This window comes from Ceratotherium simum, chromosome 32, assembly GCF_057802395.1.
Source record: "Ceratotherium simum simum isolate JZ-2026a chromosome 32, ASM5780239v1, whole genome shotgun sequence".
Lineage (NCBI taxonomy): Eukaryota > Metazoa > Chordata > Mammalia > Perissodactyla > Rhinocerotidae > Ceratotherium > Ceratotherium simum.
The window spans coordinates 22,412,040-22,434,672 of NC_141931.1; the positions used below are offsets into that span (position 1 = coordinate 22,412,040).

Here is a 22,633-nt window from a genome sequence, read left to right on the forward strand (position 1 = left end):
CTCTTTGAGTCGTGTTCTAAGGAACTGGAAGACTCTTTTGGCCCTCCTATCCAACAAGACCCTTTTGGGCCAGATGTCTTTATCTCAGGGCTGGATGGTCTCTGCAGTCTCTTTCAGCTCTGTCGATCTTTTCAAGCCCCCTCTGGTAACTGTGGAGTCTCAGAGCAGCGCTGTATGCCAGTGAATCTCACTGCTTTTCTCTTTTTCCAGGTTGTTCTTTTTCGTTATGTTTTGTGTATTGTTTGTTTTGTTTTTATTTTAAGCAAAGGACTGGGAATGAGCAGGACTAGAAGGGCAGGAAGTTGGCGGCTAGATTAATTTTTGCTTGACTCTTGATCACTCTTCATTGCCCCCGGGAGGTTGCCTTTCAGGATCCCATTTTATCTACGCGGTGGGATCTAAATAGGATACCGTGTGTACCCACTGGCTATCCTCAAGAGTAGGCTGAAACGAAACTTCTTGGTAATAGAACATGTTGTTCCTAAGGTATTTATCACTTTAGGGGAGATGGTAATTTGGGGAAAGATCAATTAGTGTTGAACCTAATACAGATGTTAAAGAAATGCTTTTTGACTAGGTTGCAGGGAAGACAACCTTGAACCTTGGGATGTATAATTTCTATTGTAATTAAAACCTTTAAATTACAAGAAATTCACTCAAACTAGGGCAAGTTAAAAAGGAGTTTATTAAAGGGACATCTCATATAGTGGACCTCATGGGAACTGGAGCTGGAAAGGGAGAAGCCTTCAGTGAGACAGATAGCTACACTTTCTGTCTCTTCCACTCTGGGGCCACATGGTAACTTTGATTATCTCTGTAAACCGTTTGTTCCACTGTTTCTCTCTCCAGATTGCTTTCTTTTTCCACTTATCAGTTTTCCTTGGCTAAAATTGCACCCATAGACTCAACGTGACCGTTCTGTTGAAGTACATACCACCATCTGATTACAGTCTCTGTGACTTGATTCAGATTTCCTAGAGAGAGTATCTGATTAGTCAGTGCAGCCAATTAATTGTTCCCTTGAGGTTAGGTGTCCTCTTCCGCTCCATCAGCTTTGGTTCATATGGCAGAAACTTGAGTCCCTAAGGCCAGTTATAAGCAGGGAATGTGGGGAGAGTGGGCAGTTCTCAGAGAAGGGGCATAGGCTGCATGGGTATCCCAAAATGTGTGTGTATAAGGGTCCAGAAATCTAGAGGAGACAAGACAGCAAATTGGGAACTGTAGGAGGAGAGAGATTTGCCAGCATCTGAGCAAAGAACAGGATTGTTGAGCTGAGAAACATACATAAAAAAGAAAAAAAATGGTTAGCGCTCTTTACAGAAGGTATAATGTTATTGAACAGGGGACACTAAAAATATGTGTGTAGGTTTAGACTTTGTCCACACTTCTACATTTGTTCTTGAACGCAAATTTATTCTTTTGTGGTATGTAGCTCAATGCTGTAAAGATTGTATTATTTATCTGTAGAATTGTCCATTAAATAATGTGTTTAGGCATTTTCTGATTGTTTTATTTGTTTTTTATATGTGCATGTACATATAACTTGGTCTTAAAACTCCAGTTTCTTTGTTTCTCATTTACTCTTTAGGAAGTTGGATACTGTCAGGGGATGAGCCAGATCACAGCTTTACTCCTTATGTATATGAATGAAGAAGATGCCTTCTGGGCCCTGGTCAAACTGTTCTCTGGCCCCAAACATGCCATGCATGGTAAGAAAACCCCATAGTTTATCATAAACAATAAAACAAAGTCAGACTTTGGAAGATGCTTGGTAAAGTTAAGTACAAAAACTTAATGTCTAGGGGCTTTTGAAGTTAATTAATGTTTGTTACTAATTATTTCATTCTTGGTTCAGCTTTTCTAAACCTTTCTGTTCACTTTTATATTCCTTTGTGTTTGCCGTAAAGTATACTGTTGGCATTTTAAAATTCTTTCCTTATTGGCCCCCAGTCAGAAGAAACCAGTTTAGGTTTGGAGGAACTTAGGAAAAGCTGTGTTATTGGGAGAAATAAAAGATACCTTTTGATCAAAAGTTTTAGACAGTCATACAATTATCATTTCAGGAAATGTTTACTAGTGACTGGATATTGTGGTGTGTAAGTCTTTGTCAAAGAATATTAATTGAGAAATGACACTTAGGTGTTTAAAGGAAAGGTACATAATAATTAAGTAGTTTTGTATTTCAAGTAGTTTTTAGTTCTTTCAGCCATTAAATTGATTTCCATTTTACAATAAAAGGCTGATAACATGTTCTGGGCACTTGATTATTTAACATTTCAAAACTTGCATAATTTTTTGGTTTTCAAGTTAGACAACTGTTTTTAATAACTTTTTCCGTATATTTGCCAACCATATGCAATAAACTTTATTTTAGAGTTGGGATTGCAGCTTTTCTTGGAAATAAAAATGGCATTTGTCTATATAATGCAAAATTATTTTCCCAGTGCCGTCCATGTGATAATACCAAATTAAAAACAAATTTTAAAACTAATCACCCTGAGAATGGATCATCTAAGTTCTGTTTGTGAATATTTAAGCTTTATGCAGTGGAGAACCTGCTGCATGTTTAAAGTAATATTTTAACATTTTCAAAATTATGACCATAGTTTACTAAATCTCACATTCTTAGCATGTGGTTTTTGTGGTGGTATTTTGTGTGTGTGTGTGTGTGTGTGTGTGTGGTATGTGTGTGCATGTGTGTTTGCATTTGGCAAACTCCCTCAGTGTTCTTTGTGAATTTGTTTTAATAAATACTATCTGCCTGATAACTGTTTCATAACAGTTATAACTGTTTCATATACATAACTCATATCACTTTGCTCATAGAGTCCAAAAGTAAGACTTGAACTGCCATCCAGTAGACAATATAATTTAAAAAGGCATCTTGAAGAAAAATGACTCTTCCTTATCCATCTTTATTTTGCTTTACCGTAGGGTGGTGTGCTGATGTATGTTGAAGTACAATGGAATGTTACAATTTAAGTAGTACGTAATTATGTGGGAGACTGCCCATTTCTTTTAAACATACCTGATAGCTCACTTTCAGCAATTATTGTCACCAGTCTAATCTGTAAAGCAATATTAATTTTAGTGTCCTTAACATTTACAGTTACAGTGCAGTTTATGTCATTATTATGGGTAGGTTTGTACTTAGAGATATTTGTTTCTAAGTATGCCTGTGAAATTTTATAATGAAGGGTTACCTCAGTTCTTTGCATCTCCTATATGAAAGTGGTATCACTTATAAATGTATAGAATAAAGTGAGGGCTGAAGAAAATGAGATTTGACATGTCAAGTCTGGGATATCACTGAAAAGTGAGGAAGTGTTAGGTATCTTAACATCCTTGAGCTAGTTTTTATTATTGAGGAGCACTGCCTTTTTCAAAATCAGACTTTTTCTTGAAATTCTTCCAATTGCCATTCCTATCAAATTGACCATGAAAGTGGCACAGATAGAGAAATATAGATTTTTTAAATGAAATTATTTCACTTGAAAGTGTTCTTAGAGGAGAAATGGAGTCTTTACCTCTGGAAATTTTTACACACACCATAGAAAACTGAGAACTAGTTAACAAATAGTGCTTCCCCAAAGACTTTAAAGCAGTGTTTCTCAACAGTGTGTTCCTTGATCCTTGAAGGAACGTAGTTCCACTTTTTATTTTATTTTTTTTGTGAGGAGGACCAGCCCTGAGCTAACATCCAATGCCAATCCTCCTCTTTTTTGCTGAGGAAGACTGGCCCTGGGCTAACATCCGTGCCCATCTTCCTCTACTTTATATGGAACGCTGCCACAGCATGGCTCAGCAAGTGGTGCGTCGGTGTGCGCCCGGGATCCCAACCGGCGAACCCCGGGCCGCTGTAGTGGAGCACGCGCACTTAACCGCTTGTGTCACCGGGCCGGCCCCTGTTCCACTTTTTAAAAACAGATGTTTCATGGGAAAAAAATGGACTCCAAGATCAAGTAAGTGTAGGAGATTGAGTTAAACAAACAAAAAACGCCACCAAGTTTCTTTAGTCTATAAAACAACTTAAAAATATTAAGACGCTCATACGCATCATGAATATGCAAGTAGGATATATCTAACATATGGTGTTTCCCCTGGATTCTTTTTACAAACGTAGGACGTCTAGTAACATGTTTCAGAGTTACATAGAACCCAGGTTGGAAATAACTAATGTGGAAAAATCATAAATCCATTGAGTGTATGTCGTTTTTAATGGATTGTATAGAATATCTGACAGGAAACTTGTGACTAAAAATAGATGTAAAGTTCCATGAGTTAAATACATAAAATTAACTTAACTTACCATTTATAATTAGTTACTTCCTAGAACTCTTATACATTATATTGTATGATCAGTTGCACAAAATATAAATTTTAATGTAACATTGATCATACAGTGCCAGTATGTTTTAGCTGATGTTAAATATCACTTATAGAAAGGATTTAAAAGTGATACAAACTTTGGAAGCATGATACTAATGAAATTGTTAGAGTAAACCTGAAAGTAATAAAATGTTTGTTATGTAACGTATTAACAATAAAACAAAATTAGTAATCAAGATTAAAATAACCTATAAAAATTTGTACATTTCAGATATGCTCTAAGATACTTTAAGAGAACAGGTAATCCTAATAAATGGCTTCAGCTTCCATTTTTTCTTAGCTTCTTAGTTTTCCTTTTAATTCAGGAATATTCAGGCCTCTTTCATATTTTTACAAGGTTTTAGGAGATCTTTAGCAAATAAGTACTACACTTCAAGTTTCATTACCCAAAGCTTATACACAATTATTTCCTGAGGGGGGAGGAAAAATATTTTGGTAACTGCTGGATTTTTTGTTGTTGTAATCAGCATGTTGTTTGTTGACAGTTAAAAATGAAAAAAATATGTTGCATTTTAAAATAGGAATTTTTTTTAGGGCCGGCCCTGTGGCTTGGTGGTTAAGTGCCCGCGCTGCGATGCTGGTGGCCCGGGTTCGGATCCCGGGTGCGCATCGAGGCACCACTTCTCCGTTCATCCTGAGGCCGAGTCCCACATACAACAACTAGAAGGATGTGCAGCTACGACACACAACTATCCACTGGGGCTTTGGGAAAAATAAAATAAATAAAATCTTTAAAAAAAAAAAAAAATAGGAATTTTTATTGGTATTGTTTATGAAATATTGTTTTTATGTTTGTATTCTAGGCTTTTTTGTCCAAGGTTTTCCTAAACTCTTGAGATTTCAAGAACATCATGATAAAATACTGAATAAATTCCTGTCCAAGCTTAAGCAACACCTGGTAGGTAGATGTGATATTGACTTACACTAAGAATAAACCGAGTGCAGCTTTTGGTCTCAATTACCTTCTTGATTTAGAGTGTTGTCCGTTTCATTTTCTGTGCAGTTATAATTCCCAGTTGTTTGAAGAGCATTAGATTTGTGAAATTAGTATTGATGAACTTTCACAGCTCTAACTTATAGAATCAAACTACTTCTTTGAAGATGATATATACAAACAATACAGTTTTTAAGGATATATGATTTCTCAGTAATTGTAAGGTTTTTTTTTTGCACAAAAACTATTTTAAAGGTCAGACTTGTCCTTAATGAACCATATATGTGCTCTACCATAAAACATGGTAGTTTAGTAAAGCGAAGATACTTCCCTATAAAATACATTAAGGAGAATTAAAATGTTGTATTACAATCCTATATAAGAAGGATTTATTCTTAGGGTGATTTTCAAAAGTGAAATTGAGGGAGTAGTAAGAAGAGAAAAAATAGATATACTCCAGCATGGCAAAAGATTTGTAACGAAATGCTTTTATGTTTAGCTTTGACAGCTACTTGAAGCAGCCTTCCTAGCTTTTGGTGTTATATTGTCACATTTTGTTTGCTACAATCCAGAAATTGTGAAGTCTTTGTTTTTTCAGGATTCTCAAGAAATCTACACAAGTTTTTACACAATGAAGTGGTTTTTTCAATGTTTCCTTGATCGTGTGAGTATTTATTTGCAAAACCCAATCATAAAATTATAAATATCAGACAAAGGCAAACTGTTCATCTTGTTTCTGTTTTGTTTTTAATTATAGACTCCCTTTACACTAAACCTGAGAATATGGGATATCTACATCTTTGAAGGAGAACGAGTTCTTACTGCTATGTCTTACACAATTTTAAAATTACACAAAAGTAAGAAAATGTTTAACTGTAAAGATTTCACAAAAATCAAGGCTTATTTTAACTCTGATTTCTCATTCCCCACCCAACTTCAAATTCATTTTCTTTTCATAGTGGTTTTAAAAATGTTTTGAAAATCCATGAAGAAATTTTCAGTTGGTAATTTACGTTGATTGGTTCTTTCTCATGACTAGAAGCTTACTACATTTCAAAGGTCTCTATATCAGTTTCATTTTCACACTTAAGCAGTAAAATGCAATGTGTGGGTTTCACTAATAATATTATTCTTACTAAGGATTTGTTTCCACTGAGATCCCCTATTCATTTTTGTCAGTCTGAATCTCAGGTTTGTCATAGGAGAAGAGAGAGACCAAAGAAACTTGGCCCCTTAATTAAAAGTCTGGAGAGCACATTTTCCATTACTGTTTCCTTCATCCAGGAAAAAGCATCCAGCTCCAAGGTGTAGACCAGAGATGGGGAACATCCAGCTCATCTCTCTGCTTGACAACATTGTGGCCTCTGGGGCAAGTACAGTCAATATCTATAGTCACCTGAATGCAACAAGGCTTTACAAAGTCTTCAGTTGTAATAGTTCAAGGACTCTATAAATTTGATGTGCTATGCCTTGCTTTAAAAATCAAGAAATAAGAGGGGCCGGCCCGGTGGCGCAAGCGGTTCGGTGCACACGCTTCGCTGCAGCGGCCCAGGGTTCGCCGGTTGGGATCCTGGCGTGCACCGATGCACCGCTTGGCAAGCCATGCTGTGGCGGCGTCCCATATGGAGTGGAGAAGGATGGACACGGATGTTAGCCCAGGGCCGGTCTTCTTCAGCAAAAAAAGAGGATTGGCAGATGTTAGCACAGGGCTGATCTCCTCACAAAAAAAAAAAAAAAAATCAAGAAATAAGTGTTTTTTCTTCATGAATATGAAGAACCTTATTCATCTTAAAGTCTCAGTTCAGCCTTTAAAATTACAACTCCTTATAGTAACTCTTCTTGTAACTATGCAGAGAGGAGAATCATTGAAAGCTTTGGGACTTCATGTAGCACTTCTAATCTGGGTTATACAATGTGTTTCATATTCATTGATTACTCTTATGTTATTCTTGAATGATTCATCTGTTCAGCTTCCCAACTAAATGATAAGTTAATTGAGTAGTTGGGGTCATGTTTTGTAGTTTTTCTCCCTGCTGTGCTTGGCATTGTTCTAAGTACCTGTCAGGTGCTTTAATATAAGACTGTTTGATTGCGTACTTGAAAAGCATGGACTTAAGCTTATCCAAACTTGAGATAGGAATGAAGACTTCCTATAAAATCACATTTGTATTGTTTACTCTGAAAGGAAAAGATTCAGAAGTGTTGTGGTTCATTTCCCTTACACCCAATCCTTACTCCCCCAACACACAAAGCAGAGCACCAAAACAAATCAATTGACAGTGAATTGTCTCCCAAGACTTAGGGTCTGTCATGTAACCCTGGGAAATCAATCAACCTCTCTCCTTCCCTCCCCCTCCTTGTCTCCCTCCCTCCCTTCCCCTCCCCTTTCCCCCTCTTCTGGATTATGAATTGACCAAGATATAGAACAAAAGTATTCTTTTTATTAAGATGTGTACTTATTAATGTTCCCTAAACAGTGAGAAAGTGGAAACATGGTGTTATATTTCTCCATAGCTCTGTTCTCCCTCTTAAGTTATGTTTTGTTTATATGACTCTTGATTAATTTTGACAAGTGAAAAGTTTCTTTACCTTTTGTAAATAAACTTTGTGTAACAATTACTTTATATCCTGCCATATCATTAGACTAAGTAAGCTGTGGAAAAAAATCTGTCTCCTGCTGTGTTTTTTTTCATAGTTAGGAAGACAAAGCTCAAGGACTCACATGAAGTTCAAAGACTGTGTCTGGGCACTTAACTGATAGTTAGCTGAAGCTCCTAAGATTTTTTTCTTGGTTTTTCCTGATTGCCTTAACAATATTTAGAGATGTTATTACTGGAGATTCATCACATGGTGGACAATTAGTAACAACCTAAATGTCCAGTATTAGAAGACTAAGTAAATTACAGGGCGTACATACAATGGACTCTTATATAGTTATTAATAATGATGGTGTAAAATCATATTTGAATTAGAGATATCAGTGATGTACATTATTGAGTAGGGAAAAAACAAGGAGGTGACGAATGTGGAAAATATAATTTATTTTTTAAATTGATGCTTGTGTACACACATCTACTTGTAGGGCAGTAGCTAGTGGGAACTTAGCTGATTTTTACTTTCTGCTTTGTGTCTGTAATTTGAATTTTTTCAATAAAACTAATCTCATAAATACAAATAAAATTAATAATCCAGATTTTTTTTGGAAATTCTGAAACAGTAAAAATATAGACCTGAAAGTGGATTTGCCTATGGTAGTTGGAGCTCCATATCAATAAAACAGAAAGTCCTCATGTCCTCTTGGGTAGTCTTTCTGTGTCTATTGTCTCTACGGTTAATATTAATTAAGGTTAATTTCTCTGAGTTAATATTAATACCTAGGAATGGGTATTCTTAAGCCAACGAGAAGATATTTAGCAGTATTCACCTCCCCTCACCCCTGCCAAGAATACCTGCTTTTCTCTGTGACAGCTTTAATATCAGAAAATATTTTTGTTTTATTGAATTTCAGCGATATTTACAGTGCCATATGTAAGTTGTATGCTGTGCCCTTTAAAAAAAATACTACACCAGAATAGAATACATTATCTTCTCAACCTAAAGTAGTGGTTGACTCAGCATTTTTATTTCTCTCATCCTTTCTTAGAACATCTAATGAAATTGTCTATGGAAGAACTTGTAGAATTTCTTCAGGAGACCCTGGCAAAGGATTTTTTCTTCGAAGATGACTTTGCAATAGAGCAACTTCAGATTTCTATGGCAGAACTAAAGCGGGCAAAATTAGACCTTCCAGAGCCTGGTAAGAAATATCCAAATACTTTATATCTAAATCCTAATTAAGATCAGAAAACCACAATGCAATTAACATGGGCCATTTCTGTTTCGAAACATAAGCATTATATATACTTGTGATGACATAATGCAAATCAGTGTCTTACCAGCTGCTTGTGCCTTTATTAGTTTAAGAAAAAGCAAGTAAACTAATTAAATCTACCTGTATTAATGAAATATGCCTCTCCTAATAGAATAACTGTACTGTACTATTGCTACTTAAGTTTAGAAAGTTGGTTGACAAATAATATTGTTCAACAGAAGTAACCACGGCTGTCGCTTTAAACTAGTATAACAACAAGTACTTTTTATTTTCATCCTCTCATTTTGTAAAACCATATGCAAAGTAAAAGTCCTATTTTATAGAAGAGGAAACTGGTACTTAAATGCTTAAATATGAAGCTACAGAACCAGCAGATAGCATTATTAATGCTAGCGTCTAAGTTTTCTGACCACTGATCCAGGGCTCTTTGTAATATATTTTATTCACTTATTTTAAAATATCTTCCAGCACCTCCTATTAGGTTTTCTGCTAGGTGCTGTGCAGGGGATTTAACAGGTGAAGAGAAAGACGTGCTTCTTGCTGTTAGAGTGCACACAGGAGAGACAGAATTCACACAAATGATAACGTGTTGAGTGTGAATGGGGTAATAGTAGAGCTGGATACAAGACAAATGGGGAAGGAACAGAGCAGGAGTAGGATGAGAGGGAAGAAAAAGAAAATGTGGAAAGGTCACAGTAGGAGTAACTTTTAAGAGTTTTGACCCGATATTACTGGGCATTGTATGATTTCCTGAGAAAAAGGTATTTTTCGCCCTTTTCCTTTCTTACCTTTGTTGCAGTGGATGGGTGTGTTAAGGGGTCAGGGAAGTGGAGGATGGCTCAGGAGAGATGAAAAGTAACTGAGACCAGTTATTCGTGCCTCAGGGAGAGCTGGATCTAGCGTTTCCCAGTCGTTTCCCAGTCGGTGTGGCGCATACTTGATGTCTTCTTGGACATGCGTGTAGAGAACAACAAGCAGGCATACATTCATGGAAAACATATCCTTTTCCCTTTGGTAAAAACCAAGATGCTCTGCTTTTAGTTATTATGAGGAGTCTAATCAGTGTTTCTCTGAGGTTTGTTCTCCGTCATCAAGATTCACTAGAAAGCAAACCCATCACAGCAATAATTGTGTGTGGCTATAGGCCTTGTGAAACCATCCCCTTTGCTAAGTGAGGTCAGCCCTCTCTTGTTCAGTGTAATAATGTCCATTTTCTACTAATTCTTTCCTGTAACAGGGAATGCATTTGGAACAGCAATGACTAACTATATTCTTGTTACATTAACATTTATTTTTAAATATCTTGCCTGCTTTTAAAAAGAATTTAAGACAAATTTTAGGAAAAAACACATATAGAGAAAAAATATGTACTATATAGTAGAACCTTTTAACCATGGGAATAAAATATCAAAACCTGTGTAATGGAATAGGATGATTTAGCATCTAACTAGCAGCTGTTATTTATTGAATGGTTACTATGTGTCACATCCTACCTGTACTGTCTCACTTAATCCCTAAAAGTAACTCAGAGAAGAGTACTCATCTGCATTTTACACATGAAGAAACTTAGTAGTGGTTTGTAAGATCTTTTTACTAGGAAGTGGTGGAATGGGGATGGAGAGTGGGGCGGGGGATAAAGGGAGAGGGGTAGATAAGTAGTACCAGAAACACTGGCTAAATTCTACTCTGAGCGTACTGGCAGTTAAGGGAGAGGGCTCTGCACGTTCTGGGACAATAATCTGTCTTTCATCTATATTTCTACTACTATGACATTTACTTTCTGGACATTTTGCCCCACAGCCTGCCCATTATTATCCTCTTTAAATTATTGTAAGCTATATATGGAACATTAAGATAATTAAATGAACATTGTAGCCAGAAATTTTAATATCATATCTATTGTTTTAAAAACATTTATGAGCATGTTACTTCTGTTTGGCTTCTTATATACTGCATCAGTTGGCACTCCCACCAGCAATGTGTGACAGGGCCTGTTTTCCCACACGAACATGTGGTATTGTTAAATTTTTAATATATTTTTTTCTGTTTGGATAGAGTTTTCCATGGTTTTGGTTTGCATTTCTTTAATTTTGATTAAATCCAGTGTCTTTCTTATATATTTATTGGACATTTTGATTTCTTTTTCTGTAAACTTCCCTGTTTATCTTCTACACATTTTTCTATTGGTCTATTCATACAAGTTCTTGGTAAGTTGAGGAGATTAGTTAGTTTATTATATATGTTATAGATACTTTTCATATAGGATTTAAAAAATTTTAATCAGTTTTTTTCTTTATGGCATCTCACTTTTGTGTTTTTGTTTTTTTTGTGTGTGAGGAAGATCAGCCCTGAGCTAACATCCATGCCAATCCTCCTCCTTTTTTTTCCCTTTTTCTACCCAAAGCCCCAGTAGATAGTTGTACGTCATAGTTGCACATCTTTCTAGTTGCTGTATGTGGGACCCTGCCTCAGCATGGCCGGATAAGCAGTGCGTCGGTGCGCGCCTGGGATCTGAACCCGGGCCGCCAGTAGTGGAGCACATGCACTTAACCGCTAAGCCACAGGGCCAGCCCCTCACTTTTGTGTCTTATGTAAAGAATTTTCTACGTGCTCATGCTGAAAGAAAAATTTTTAATTACCCATATTTTCTCTTATAACTTTTTTTTTTTTTTTCGGTGAGGAAGATTAGCCCTCAGCTAACATCTGTTGCCCATCCTCCTCTTTTTGCTGGGGTAGATTGGCTCTGGGCTAACATCCATGCACATCTTTCTCTACTTTGTATGTGGGATGCCTGCCACAGCATGGCTTTATGAGCGGTATGTAGGTCTGCACCCAGGATCTGAACCTGTGAACCCTGGACCGCTGAAGGGGAGCCCATGAACTTAACCACTACATCACTGGGCTGGCCCCTTTTATAACTTTTATGTTTTTATTTTTTATGCTTAAATCTTTAACCCATCTAGAATTACTTTTTGTTTAAGGGAAGAGGTGAGGATTCAGCTTTGCTTATATTCCGAATAGCTAGCCATGTGGCTTAACAGCTCCTGAGATTTAAAATGCCATTTTTATCATGTAATTAAGTCCTTGCAAATGTCTACATCTGGATCTTGCCATTTTATTCTGTTTCATTAATCTTTACTTTTCTGGTTACAAACAATTTTAATACCTGTTAGGGCTAATTTCCCCTCATTTTGTATTATTTTGTCAAGTTACCAAAAGAAGAATCCACTAGTATTTCAATTGACATTGCATTGAATTTAAAGATTATTGAGAGAGAACTGATGTTTAAAAGAATGGCTTTTTCTAAGTACAAGCTTTTACTTTTCAATTGTTCAAGTTTACCTTAACGTCCTTCAGTAGAATTCATTTTCTTCATATGACTGTTACACGTTTCTTATCCACTCATCCTAATTCCCAGTTCTGTAGGTTATTTTATCTTTCTTGTTACTATTATAAATAAGTTGAATCTTTCCTTCTGTTTTTTAATAACTGGTTAGGAAAACTTTTGGCATATTTTTTTTCAATTTTTTTTTCCTGTGGTAAAATACACATAACATAAGATTTACCATCTCAACCATTTTTAAGTGTACAGTTCAGTGGTATGAAATACATTCATAATTTTGTAAAACTATTACTACCACCCATCTCCATAACTCTTTTCATCTTATAAAACTGAAACTTTATACCCATTAATCAAGAACTCTCCATTCCCCTCTCCCCCAAGCCCCTGGCAGCCACCGTTCTACTTTCTGTCTATGATTTTGACTACTCTAAGTAGCTCATAAAAGTGGGATCATACAGTATTTGTCATTTTGTGATTGGCTTATTTCATTTAGCATAATGTCCCAGAGTTCATCCATGTTGTAGCACATGTCAGAATTTCCTTCCTTTTTAAGGCTGAATAATATTCCATTGTGTGTATAAACCACATTTTGCTTATTCATTCATCGGTAGATAGACGCTTGAGATGCTTCCACGTTTTAGCTATTGTTAAATAATGCTGCTGTGAACATGAGTGTATAAATATCGCTTCAAGACCTTGCTTTTAATGTATACACCCAGAAATGGGATTGTTGGGTCATATTGTAATTCTATTTTTAATTTTTTGAGGAACCTCCATACTGTTTCCCACAGCAGCTATACCCTTTTACATTCCCACAGTGTACAAGCAAGTGTACCATTGCTCCACATCCTTGCCAACACTTATTATGTTCTGTTTTTTTGATAGTAGCCATCCTGATCAGTGTGGATTAGTATCTTATTGTAGTTTTGATTTACATTTCCTTAATGATTAGTAGTGTTGAGCATTTTTCATGTGCTTATTGTGTATCTGTATATCTTCTTTGAAGAAATTCAAAGGACTATTCAAGTCCTTTGCCCATTTTTGAGTTGGGTTGTCTTTTTGTTGTTGAGTTGTTGGAGTTGTCTCTATACTCTGAATATTAATCCCTTATCAGATATGTGATTTGCAAATACTTTCTCCCATTCTATGGGTTGCCGTTTTACTCATTGATATTGTCTTTTGATAGACAAAATTTTAAATTTTTCATTAAGTCCAATTTGTTTTATCTTTTGTTGCCTGTACCTTTGGTGTCATATCTAAGAAATCATTGTCAAATCCAATGTCGTAAAGCTCTTGCCCTATGTTTTCTTTTAAGAATTTTATAGTTTTAGGACTTACATTTAGATCTTTCACCCATTTTGAGTTCATTTTTGTTTATGGTGTCAAGTAAGGGTCCAACTTCATTCTTTTTCATGTGGGTAACCATTTTTTCCAGCACCATTTGTTGAAAAGACTCTTCTTTCCCCCATTGAATGGTCTTGGTACCCTTGTCAAAAATCATTTGACCAAATACGCAAGGGTATACTTTTGGGCTCTCTGTTCTGTTCCATTGGTCTTAAAGTGGAGGTCTTCAGGCCAGTACCACACTATTTTAATTACTGTAGCTTGGTAGTAAGTTTTGAAATTAGGAGGTGTGAGTCCTCCAGTTTTTCAAGATTGTTTTAGTTATTCAGGGTCCCTTGAGATTCCATATAAATTTTAGGATGGGTTTTTCTATTTCTGTAAAAAATGTCATTGGGATTTTATAGTGATTGCATTAAATCTGTAGATCACTTGGGTAGTATCGGCATCTTAACAATATTAAGTCTTCCAATCCATGAACGTGAGATGTGTTTCCATTTATTTATGTCTTCTCTAATTTCTTTCAACAAAGTTTTATAGTCTTATTGAACAAGTCTTTCGCCTCTTTGGTTAATTCCTAAGTATTTTATTCTTTTTGATACTATTGTAACTGGAATTGTTTTTGTAATTTCCTTTTCAGATTGCTCTGTTAGTGTATAGAGCGTTAGTGTATAGAAATACAACTGATTTTTGTGTATTGACTTTGTATCCTAATGGCTAACCACAATGCCCTTATCAAACCTAACAAAATTAACAATATAATTCCCAAATATTATCTAATACCAATTCCATATTAAAAATTTTCCAATCGTACCCAAAATTGCCTTAAGCTGTTTTTCTCAACCAGAGTTTAACCAAAGGCCACACTTTGTATTTGTTTGATATGCTTCTTAAGTCTCTTAATATGCAACAGCTTCTTCCTCTTCCTCACTTCCTACCCCTTCCTTTTATTTTTCTCTTTTTTCAATGACACTTTGTTGAAGAGGTCAGTTGCGTTGTCTTGTGGAATGTCCCGCAGTCTGGAGTAGTCTAATTTTTCTTTCTTGGAGTCATTTAACTTGTTCCTTTAGGCTCTATATTTTCTCTAAGCCAGAAGTTAGATGTAGAGGTTTAATTAGATTCAGGTTAAACAGAAGGCACATAATGACAAGTTTTATTACTATTAGTGATACTGAGTTTGATCCCTGGATAAAAGGTGGTGATAACCAGATCTCTTTATTTTAAAAATAAGATTTTTTTTTAATTACAAAAACTTTTCAATTAGCAAGTGATCTGTGGCATAATATTTTGACACAGTAGAGATATCCAGTTTCCTTTTAACCTTTCCCCTGATGGTTTTAGCTTCCATTGATAATCCTTGCCTAAACAAATGGTTCATTACAGGTTGCAAAATAGTAATTTTCAAATTCTGTTACTTCTTTTACATTTATCAGCATATTTTCTTCTGTAACAGAGAGTTTCCTCATCAACAGGGGCTCTTTGGTTACTTTAAAATGTATTTCCTACTGAAAAGGCAGAATAAATGATTAATTGTTTTCTCTTTACCAATTTTCACAGTTAGGAGTTGATGTTCTTGATTATCTCCAGTGACAGCAGAGGAACTTTTGTTTTGTCTTTGTCTTTGTGAATCCTTGAGATTTGATATATTTTGAAGGTTTCAATCAGATATAATTATTATTGTTTTAATGCTCAAATAGTTCTCAATTTGGCGAGTGGGATCTCCCTTAAACTGATTCCTGTGTCCTTTTGACCCAGCACTTCAAAGTAGTCTTGGAATACTTCCTTGCTTTTATGTGCAGCAAGACATCTCTGGCTTGTCCTAAAAATCCGCTATTCCTCGGTTTTGTTACACAATTCATACGCAAATATATCCTCAGAAGAACTGTAGGTAATCTTTGAAGTGTGTTGAGTGAAGCAGAAGATTTTCCATTACTTCGTTGTACTTCATTCTCTCCTTCAGAGGTAACTGCTGACGGCAACTTGGGGCATGTTCTTCTAGTCCTTTTCCTTTGCTTTTACATATAAACTCGTGTAAACACATGTTTTTACGTAACTGTACATAGCTTTTTCTGTAGATATCTTTTATCACAAATGTTTACTTCTATTCCTAATTTACTGACACTGTTCAACTTTGTCATTATTTGTGCTTTTAGTCTTCATTTATTGTGAGTATATCAAGCCTTTCCTTTATGTTGCTAATCTGATTTCCAGCCATTTCTGTTCTGTCTTGTTTCTGTTTTATTGATTAATTCTATAATGCCCTTTTTTTGGCCATTGCTAGTAATAAACATGTATAAAGCAGTTACAGAGTTTTAGCTCTCCATCTCTTAATGTGAATCAACAATGAAGACTTCAGTTTCAATAAAGGTACTTTTAGTTGACAAGTGAAGTATTAAAATAACTCAAATAGTTTCTTGCATACCCCATTGGCTAGCGATCTTTAGACAGAAATATCCTTTTGTTCTCCTGAGCTATCTTCTAGTCAGATGAAGCCATTTGGCAGAGGTTTTGTCAGTTAGGGAAGCCATTCTGGTTAGAAAGCCTATGTTCATCCGCTATGACTGCCAATTTGGCCCAGTGTAGCTTGTGACCTATAAAGAAGAATCAGGAGAAAAATTTTCCTAGAATAATTGAGAGAGCCATTTTAATGTCTGTCTTTATTATGGCATCAGAAAATATGAAACTCAAGGAACCTTTTTAGGAAAGGAAGCATTTTGTTGCTTTGAGCTCTGGTACATGTCCTCCTTTGTCCTAGAGAAATTTGGAATTTTTATTTTGTTTATCTCTAGAAAAACTTTTCCAGTTTTAGTATTGCATTTTCTCCTTTGTATGTTTTTCTGTAACAATGGTCATAATTTTCGACTGGAACGTAAGTCAGATGTTCATTTGTGCTTGTCCACAGCAGTGCTCTTGGTGCATTACATTGGAATTCTTTCAGGCTCAGTTCCAGATAACTGCTCTGTCTTAGTCTTTCTCCACCTCTGTCTCTCTAACCATTCCTTCTGTTTTTCCTTTGCTGGTTCCTTTTCTTGAGCTCCTCTTTTAAGTGACCTGTCTAAAATTGTGTCCTTTACCTTTGTTTTATTCTGCACACTGTCCCTGGGCGATTTCATCATTTCCCTTGGTTACAGCCATCATCTCAAAGACTTCCAGCTCTGTACCTCCATCCCAGCTCTCTGTCCTGGGCACTTTTGAGTTCCAGACCCATCTAGCTGATACCTTACATGGGCATCTTCACCTGCCCACCCCTCAGATACCTCAGACTTAATGTCTAAATCCCCACCCCACCTCCAAACCTTTTCCCATTTCTCCTGTCCGTTTCCTGTCATGGTAAGATGTTCAACTCTCACTCATCCTCTTAGTCATGCAACATCTCCTTCTCCCTGCTACCTCTGCTTACTAGTACTCAATCCATTTAGTCACCAAGTTCTGTGTTTCTTTTGATTCTTAATACCTCTCTAGCATTTCCTTCCTCTCCAGCCTCACTATCAGAGCTGTCCTCTACACTGGAAGCCCTGACTCCAGTGTTGCTCACCGCCTTGCCACATCAGAGTGATCATGTGGCACAGCCACCCCTTCAGGGGCACGTCTGTGCTTATGGTACAAAATCCAAACTCATTAGTTTGATATACAGTAGTCTCCTGGTCAACTTGTTTTCTTATGTCCATCCATCCCACCTCCCCAACCACTTTTAACATAGTAATAATAACAGCAAACTTTTGAATCTTATATGATAGACTCCTTGCTAAATGCTTTCTTTACGTACACATATCACTTAATTTTTTTCAACAGCCCTTTGGAGTAAGATATTTGTTGATGCAAGTTTTTTTTTAATATCCGTAAGGACGATTTTCGGTACACAGGATTATTTAGGTTTTTAAAGTTAGTATTTGATTTATTAAAGTTACAAATCCAGAAACCTAGTTCTTCTTTAAGTTTGTTAATCAGCTTACAAAAGTTAGTACACTGTTTTTGAATTTGGCAAATTTTAACATTCTCTTTTAAGAGGCCTTTAGTTATTGGTTCCATTTACAAACATAAACTCCTACAAACATTTTTAATTGCATTTATGAATTTAATATATCCAATTTCCTTTAAATATATCAATTTTTTAATTTAAAAACAAAACTGTCCTTAGTTCTAAAATGACTTAGAAATCTGATTAACTCAAACTTAAGAATATGCTGAACCTTAAGTCTCTTAAATGTTCCAATACTGTTTATAAGTTTCAAATCACAAGTTCAAATCAGTGACTCATTTACATATTTTTAATAGGCATGAAAAGGCCAACTTGGCCAAATCCTCTTAAATGTAAATACATAAAATACTAAATATGAACAAATTCCTTAATGCAGAAAACAGAATTAATTGTGTGTTTAATTCTCTTAAATTTTTCCATACTTAGTTCTAGGTATTTAGGAATTAAAAGATGTATTTTCAAATAAATTTGGGGGGTTCTTAGTTGAAATATGAGCTAGGACTTCAAATAAATTCTTGTCCGTGACCCAACCCTCAGGCTGAATTGCTCTTTATTATTGCTAGGTCGATGCCCATCACATGGCTTAGTCACATAGTCCAGATGCTGTAGATTCCTGTTGCACACTACCTGGTGTGTCCTTTTGTTTGGGCAAGTCCACATCTTCCCATCCAGGAGGATTGGATTTTGTATTTCTTTGGTCTTTTACCTTCACTTTTTCCTTTAAAGATGTCTGAACATGCTGGAATCCTATATTCTTTTCATTTGTTTCTTATCTGGAAGGGCCATAATTTTTACATTAAGTAGCATTTGTTAATTTTGAATAGCTTTCATGGTCATTCTGCCATCAGTATTATTAGTAGCTTATAGATGAGGAACTTAGGCTGCAAGGTTAAGTAAGTATTTGCCCAAGATCATACAGCTGGCAAGAGACTGGCCTGACAATTGAAGCCAGGCCTGATTCCAAAGTCGGTGCCATACATTATACCAAACTGGCTGTGCTCCTTATGATTCACGATGCTAAGTGTCATGCTCTCACGTTTCTTTGCCTTTGGATGTGCTTCGCCTCCAAGAATGCCCCAAAGAATTCTCCAGATGTCTCTGTCCTCACTCATTCTGCTTAGTTTTCATGACTTAAGCATCGCCTCCTTCCTGAAGCTTTCTCAGCTAGTCCCACCCTCCCCAAACCCACAGAATGTGATCGCTGATATTTTGTGCCTGAACCGTACCCCCTGCATGCTTCCGTCCTCACACGTGCAGTGCTCTATTCCTTGTGTTAGTTTGCTGTCTGCCTTAGACAGGAGCTCCTTGAGGACAGTGACCATGTCTGTGTATCACCAGCACCAGTACACTGCCTGGCATTCAGTCAATATTTTTTAATGAGCAAATGAAGGTGTAATGTTTTTTAGCTAATAAAAACCTGCTGTCTACAAAAAGCTAGCACGAGGCAGTTTTTGAGGTCATGGAACCATTTTGTATCCTGACTGCATGGACACACACAAAAAAGTCAGTTTTTTGTCCCACTTTTTGAGAGTTTGAGGGTTTTCACTTTTGTTCATTTATATAATGGAAACTAATGTTCCTCACACATGTTTAACATTTTTTACATATGCATATGTGAATTGAAACGCTAGGAAACACAAAGTATAGATTTTAAAAATTAAGTTATTTCACAAAGATCTATTGAGTTTATGTGGCATTACATAGGTTTATAATGATAAATGTGTTTAAATAATTGTCTTCTTTCTGCTTCCGTTATCTTTCAAGTTTAATCTACTGGGAAAAAAGTCAAGCCTATGAGCCTAGCTACAATAATTTTTTGAATTTTTTTTTTACTATCATAGCTATAATTTAGAAAGCAAACTGTATTTCTTTTGATCATCTTGTTGAAAGCTATAATAATGTTTGAATTGTATATTCTTCTGGCTAATGGTACATTAAACAGAAATAAAACCATTTGATTTTTCAGATATAATTTTGAAATCACTAGTTTTGTGACAGTATTTTAAAACTCATTGGACTTAATATGTGATCTGGAAGGGCATAAGATAACTCTTTCCCAGAATAATTTTCCTGACAACAGCCCCCACCATTTCATACTGAAAACTGTCAGAACAGTCAGAGTACACATATTCTGTTGTTGTAAAAGTAGAATGCTGCTCACAAGAGAGAGCACTTAGAGCACTTTCCTGTGATTATATGTCACTTGTTGGATGCAAAAAGCTGTTAATGCCTTTTGAGACAATTAATCTGCAAGACTTGTAGTTGAGTGTGATGTCCACTGGGTGGTGACAGAGACCTGAGTAAGATCAAAGATGGACAAGCCTGAGGGGACTTAAGAGGGATGCTTTTTTTCCTTTATTTTTCTGGGAATGGCTAGAATATTCTTTTTGTTGACTTTTTTTTTTTTTAAGAAAAAGAAATGTTATTTAAGAAAAAGCAACTAATAAATATTTTTGCCTTTATTCTGAAATATATCAATTAGTATTTCCTTTTTTGAGCAGAGTATTCTAATTGTTGCACTGGCATTAAAATACCACCTATGTGATGGAACACTGGTGAAAAATATCATTAAGATGGTGTTTTCACAAAGGTGTCCCCTGTTATATCTGATAGGAAGTGTGGTGTTCTCCCATCCTCTAAGGGGTAGGGCCGTCATTCTTCATTTAAACTCCTGGGTTTTCAGGGAGGGGAGGGAAGAATAAAATGGTAGGCATGGAGCTAGAATGAGGTGAGCAAAAATAATAGTATATGTCTATTGAAAAGAAGTCCAGAATGATAGTATGGATAATAGATATTAATGCTTACTGCCTATTTATAGCCATCTGTTTTAACATCACTTATGCTTGAATCTTTTAGTTACACTCAATTGCTTAGGGGTGAAAAAAGTTAGTTAGACCAAACAAAGGCCAAGTCCAGCAGTATTTGTGTGTGTGTGTGGTAGTTCGAGCAGGTTAAGATGGATCTAAGAAGAGATTATGCAAGAATGTTTAATGCTTATTTGGATCTACGTTTGTGGAAAAAGGGCTGAGAATATTTATTAGCATATGAAAATATTACTGGTGATGATGGCATTTGTCCTTCTTACAGGGTCTACACAGTATGTCTTTAGCTCAGTGAGAGTCGAATAATTAATCATCAAAAAAGAATCGCCTTTATAACAAAGTCAGGTCGACTTTTCTTCCTAGTTTCATAATTACAGAGGTCAGAGTGCCCGGACAGAGTCCTTGAGTTTTGGTACTGCTGTTGGAGTTGAGAGGCCTCTGCACTGCCCAGTTGTTAGGAAACATGGGCAAGTCCCCACTCAGACATGCAAGTTACAACCTGCCTCCCCACAGGTTCCCTGCAACCATCTCCGTTTTCCATCTTCCCAATCCTAGTGCCTTCTCCTCTGATCCTCTCCATTATTCACCTACCCTGATCTCCCCTCCTCCCTGCTCTTCCCTTCCTTCTTTCTTCCCCTCTTTTCTTCTCTGGTCCCTTCTTTCCACCTCTTCTCATGCCTCCTCCTCTTGAGAGAGACAGCCCTCCTCCACAGACAAGGTTGCCCTGGGGACCCTGGGCACCTTCACTGAAATGCAGAAACATATGTACATTTGATCACTGTTAAGTCACTGAGAATTTTACATGATTCAGAGGCGTTTGGTCAGTGACGGGAATAACTTGTACATGGCATAATCCAACAGTGTCATCAGTTAACAAGTATTTGTGAAACATAGGTGTTGATGCCTGGATCATGAGCCATGCGTTGGTTCCACTTGTTTGTCTTTAGCCTACTCCCTGGTCACAAAGCACTATAGGAAGTGAGTATGACCCAACACTGTTTGAAATGAAGCAAATCCCAGCACTGCAGTCTGCCCTTGGGACCTGTGAATATTCTTAACCCTCCTGTGCAAGGCTGCCTAGCCTAACTGGCGTTACTGTCTTTAACATTGGGAGGAGTTGGATTTTTTAAGCATTTTAGGAGGCTCTTTCTGATATCTCTGTCTACTGCCTTTTTCAAATTACTTTACCTCTTCCATGCTTATTGAAAATCTTTATAGGGGCAAAGAGGCCATATCCTCCAAATGTCTTTGTACATTTGAGGTGTTCGCCATGTACCTCTTACAGAGTCCTAGTTCTTAATGAGAGATTGCCATTTAGGAATTAATTACATACAATGTCATTTTTTTCTGCACTGCATTTTTTTTTCTCCAAACTCTGCTACGTCTAGTTTCTTAGCTATGTAGATCTTGGGTATTTATAACCATTATGTTTCTGTTCTGTTTATATGAACAGTGGGTCATTACTCTAATTCATATTAATTGTATATGAATGAATGGACATTTTTGTCAACACATTACTTGTAATTCTATTACTATTTTAGATACTGTAGAAAGGAATACAAAAGAAGTCGAAGTCACTTTAAGTAGGTTATCGTCTACTGGCAGAAAAGGAAATATATTATGGGCTGCCATGAATGAATTTTAAGATGCTACTTTTTGGATGTTTTAGAATAGTCACAGATTTTTTTTTTCCCCAATGTGGATTTTGGCCTCTTGCCCATTCGGTAAATGAAACATGTTAAAGTTTTCTTTTAATTCTAATATGATATGTAGATGCATAGAATATTAATGTCTCTTCCTTAGAGAAATTCCTATATTGACTTGAATATAAAGTAGTGTCAAGTGTAAGGTGAATACTTTTCTTACCCTTTATATTGAAAAATTAAATCTCTGTCATGTGTATGATACATACCTTTCCATTTTGTTTCATGCATGAAATTACCACCTCGGTCTC

General features: G+C 36.2%; 1 protein-coding gene across 4 annotated transcripts in view; it reads left to right on the forward strand.

Annotated features, from left to right (window-relative positions):
* USP6NL (USP6 N-terminal like) overlaps window positions 1–22,633 on the forward strand; it is a 167,664-nt gene that overhangs the window by 136,069 nt on the left and 8,962 nt on the right. For all 4 annotated transcript variants that reach the window (XM_087420834.1, XM_087420832.1, XM_087420833.1 and 1 more), the window contains 5 exons: window positions 1,589–1,709; window positions 5,193–5,287; window positions 5,922–5,987; window positions 6,081–6,180; window positions 8,967–9,119. In XM_087420834.1, the coding sequence (XP_087276960.1) occupies window positions 1,589–1,709; window positions 5,193–5,287; window positions 5,922–5,987; window positions 6,081–6,180; window positions 8,967–9,119 (535 nt within the window). The remainder of the gene's footprint in view (window positions 1–1,588; window positions 1,710–5,192; window positions 5,288–5,921; window positions 5,988–6,080; window positions 6,181–8,966; window positions 9,120–22,633) is intronic.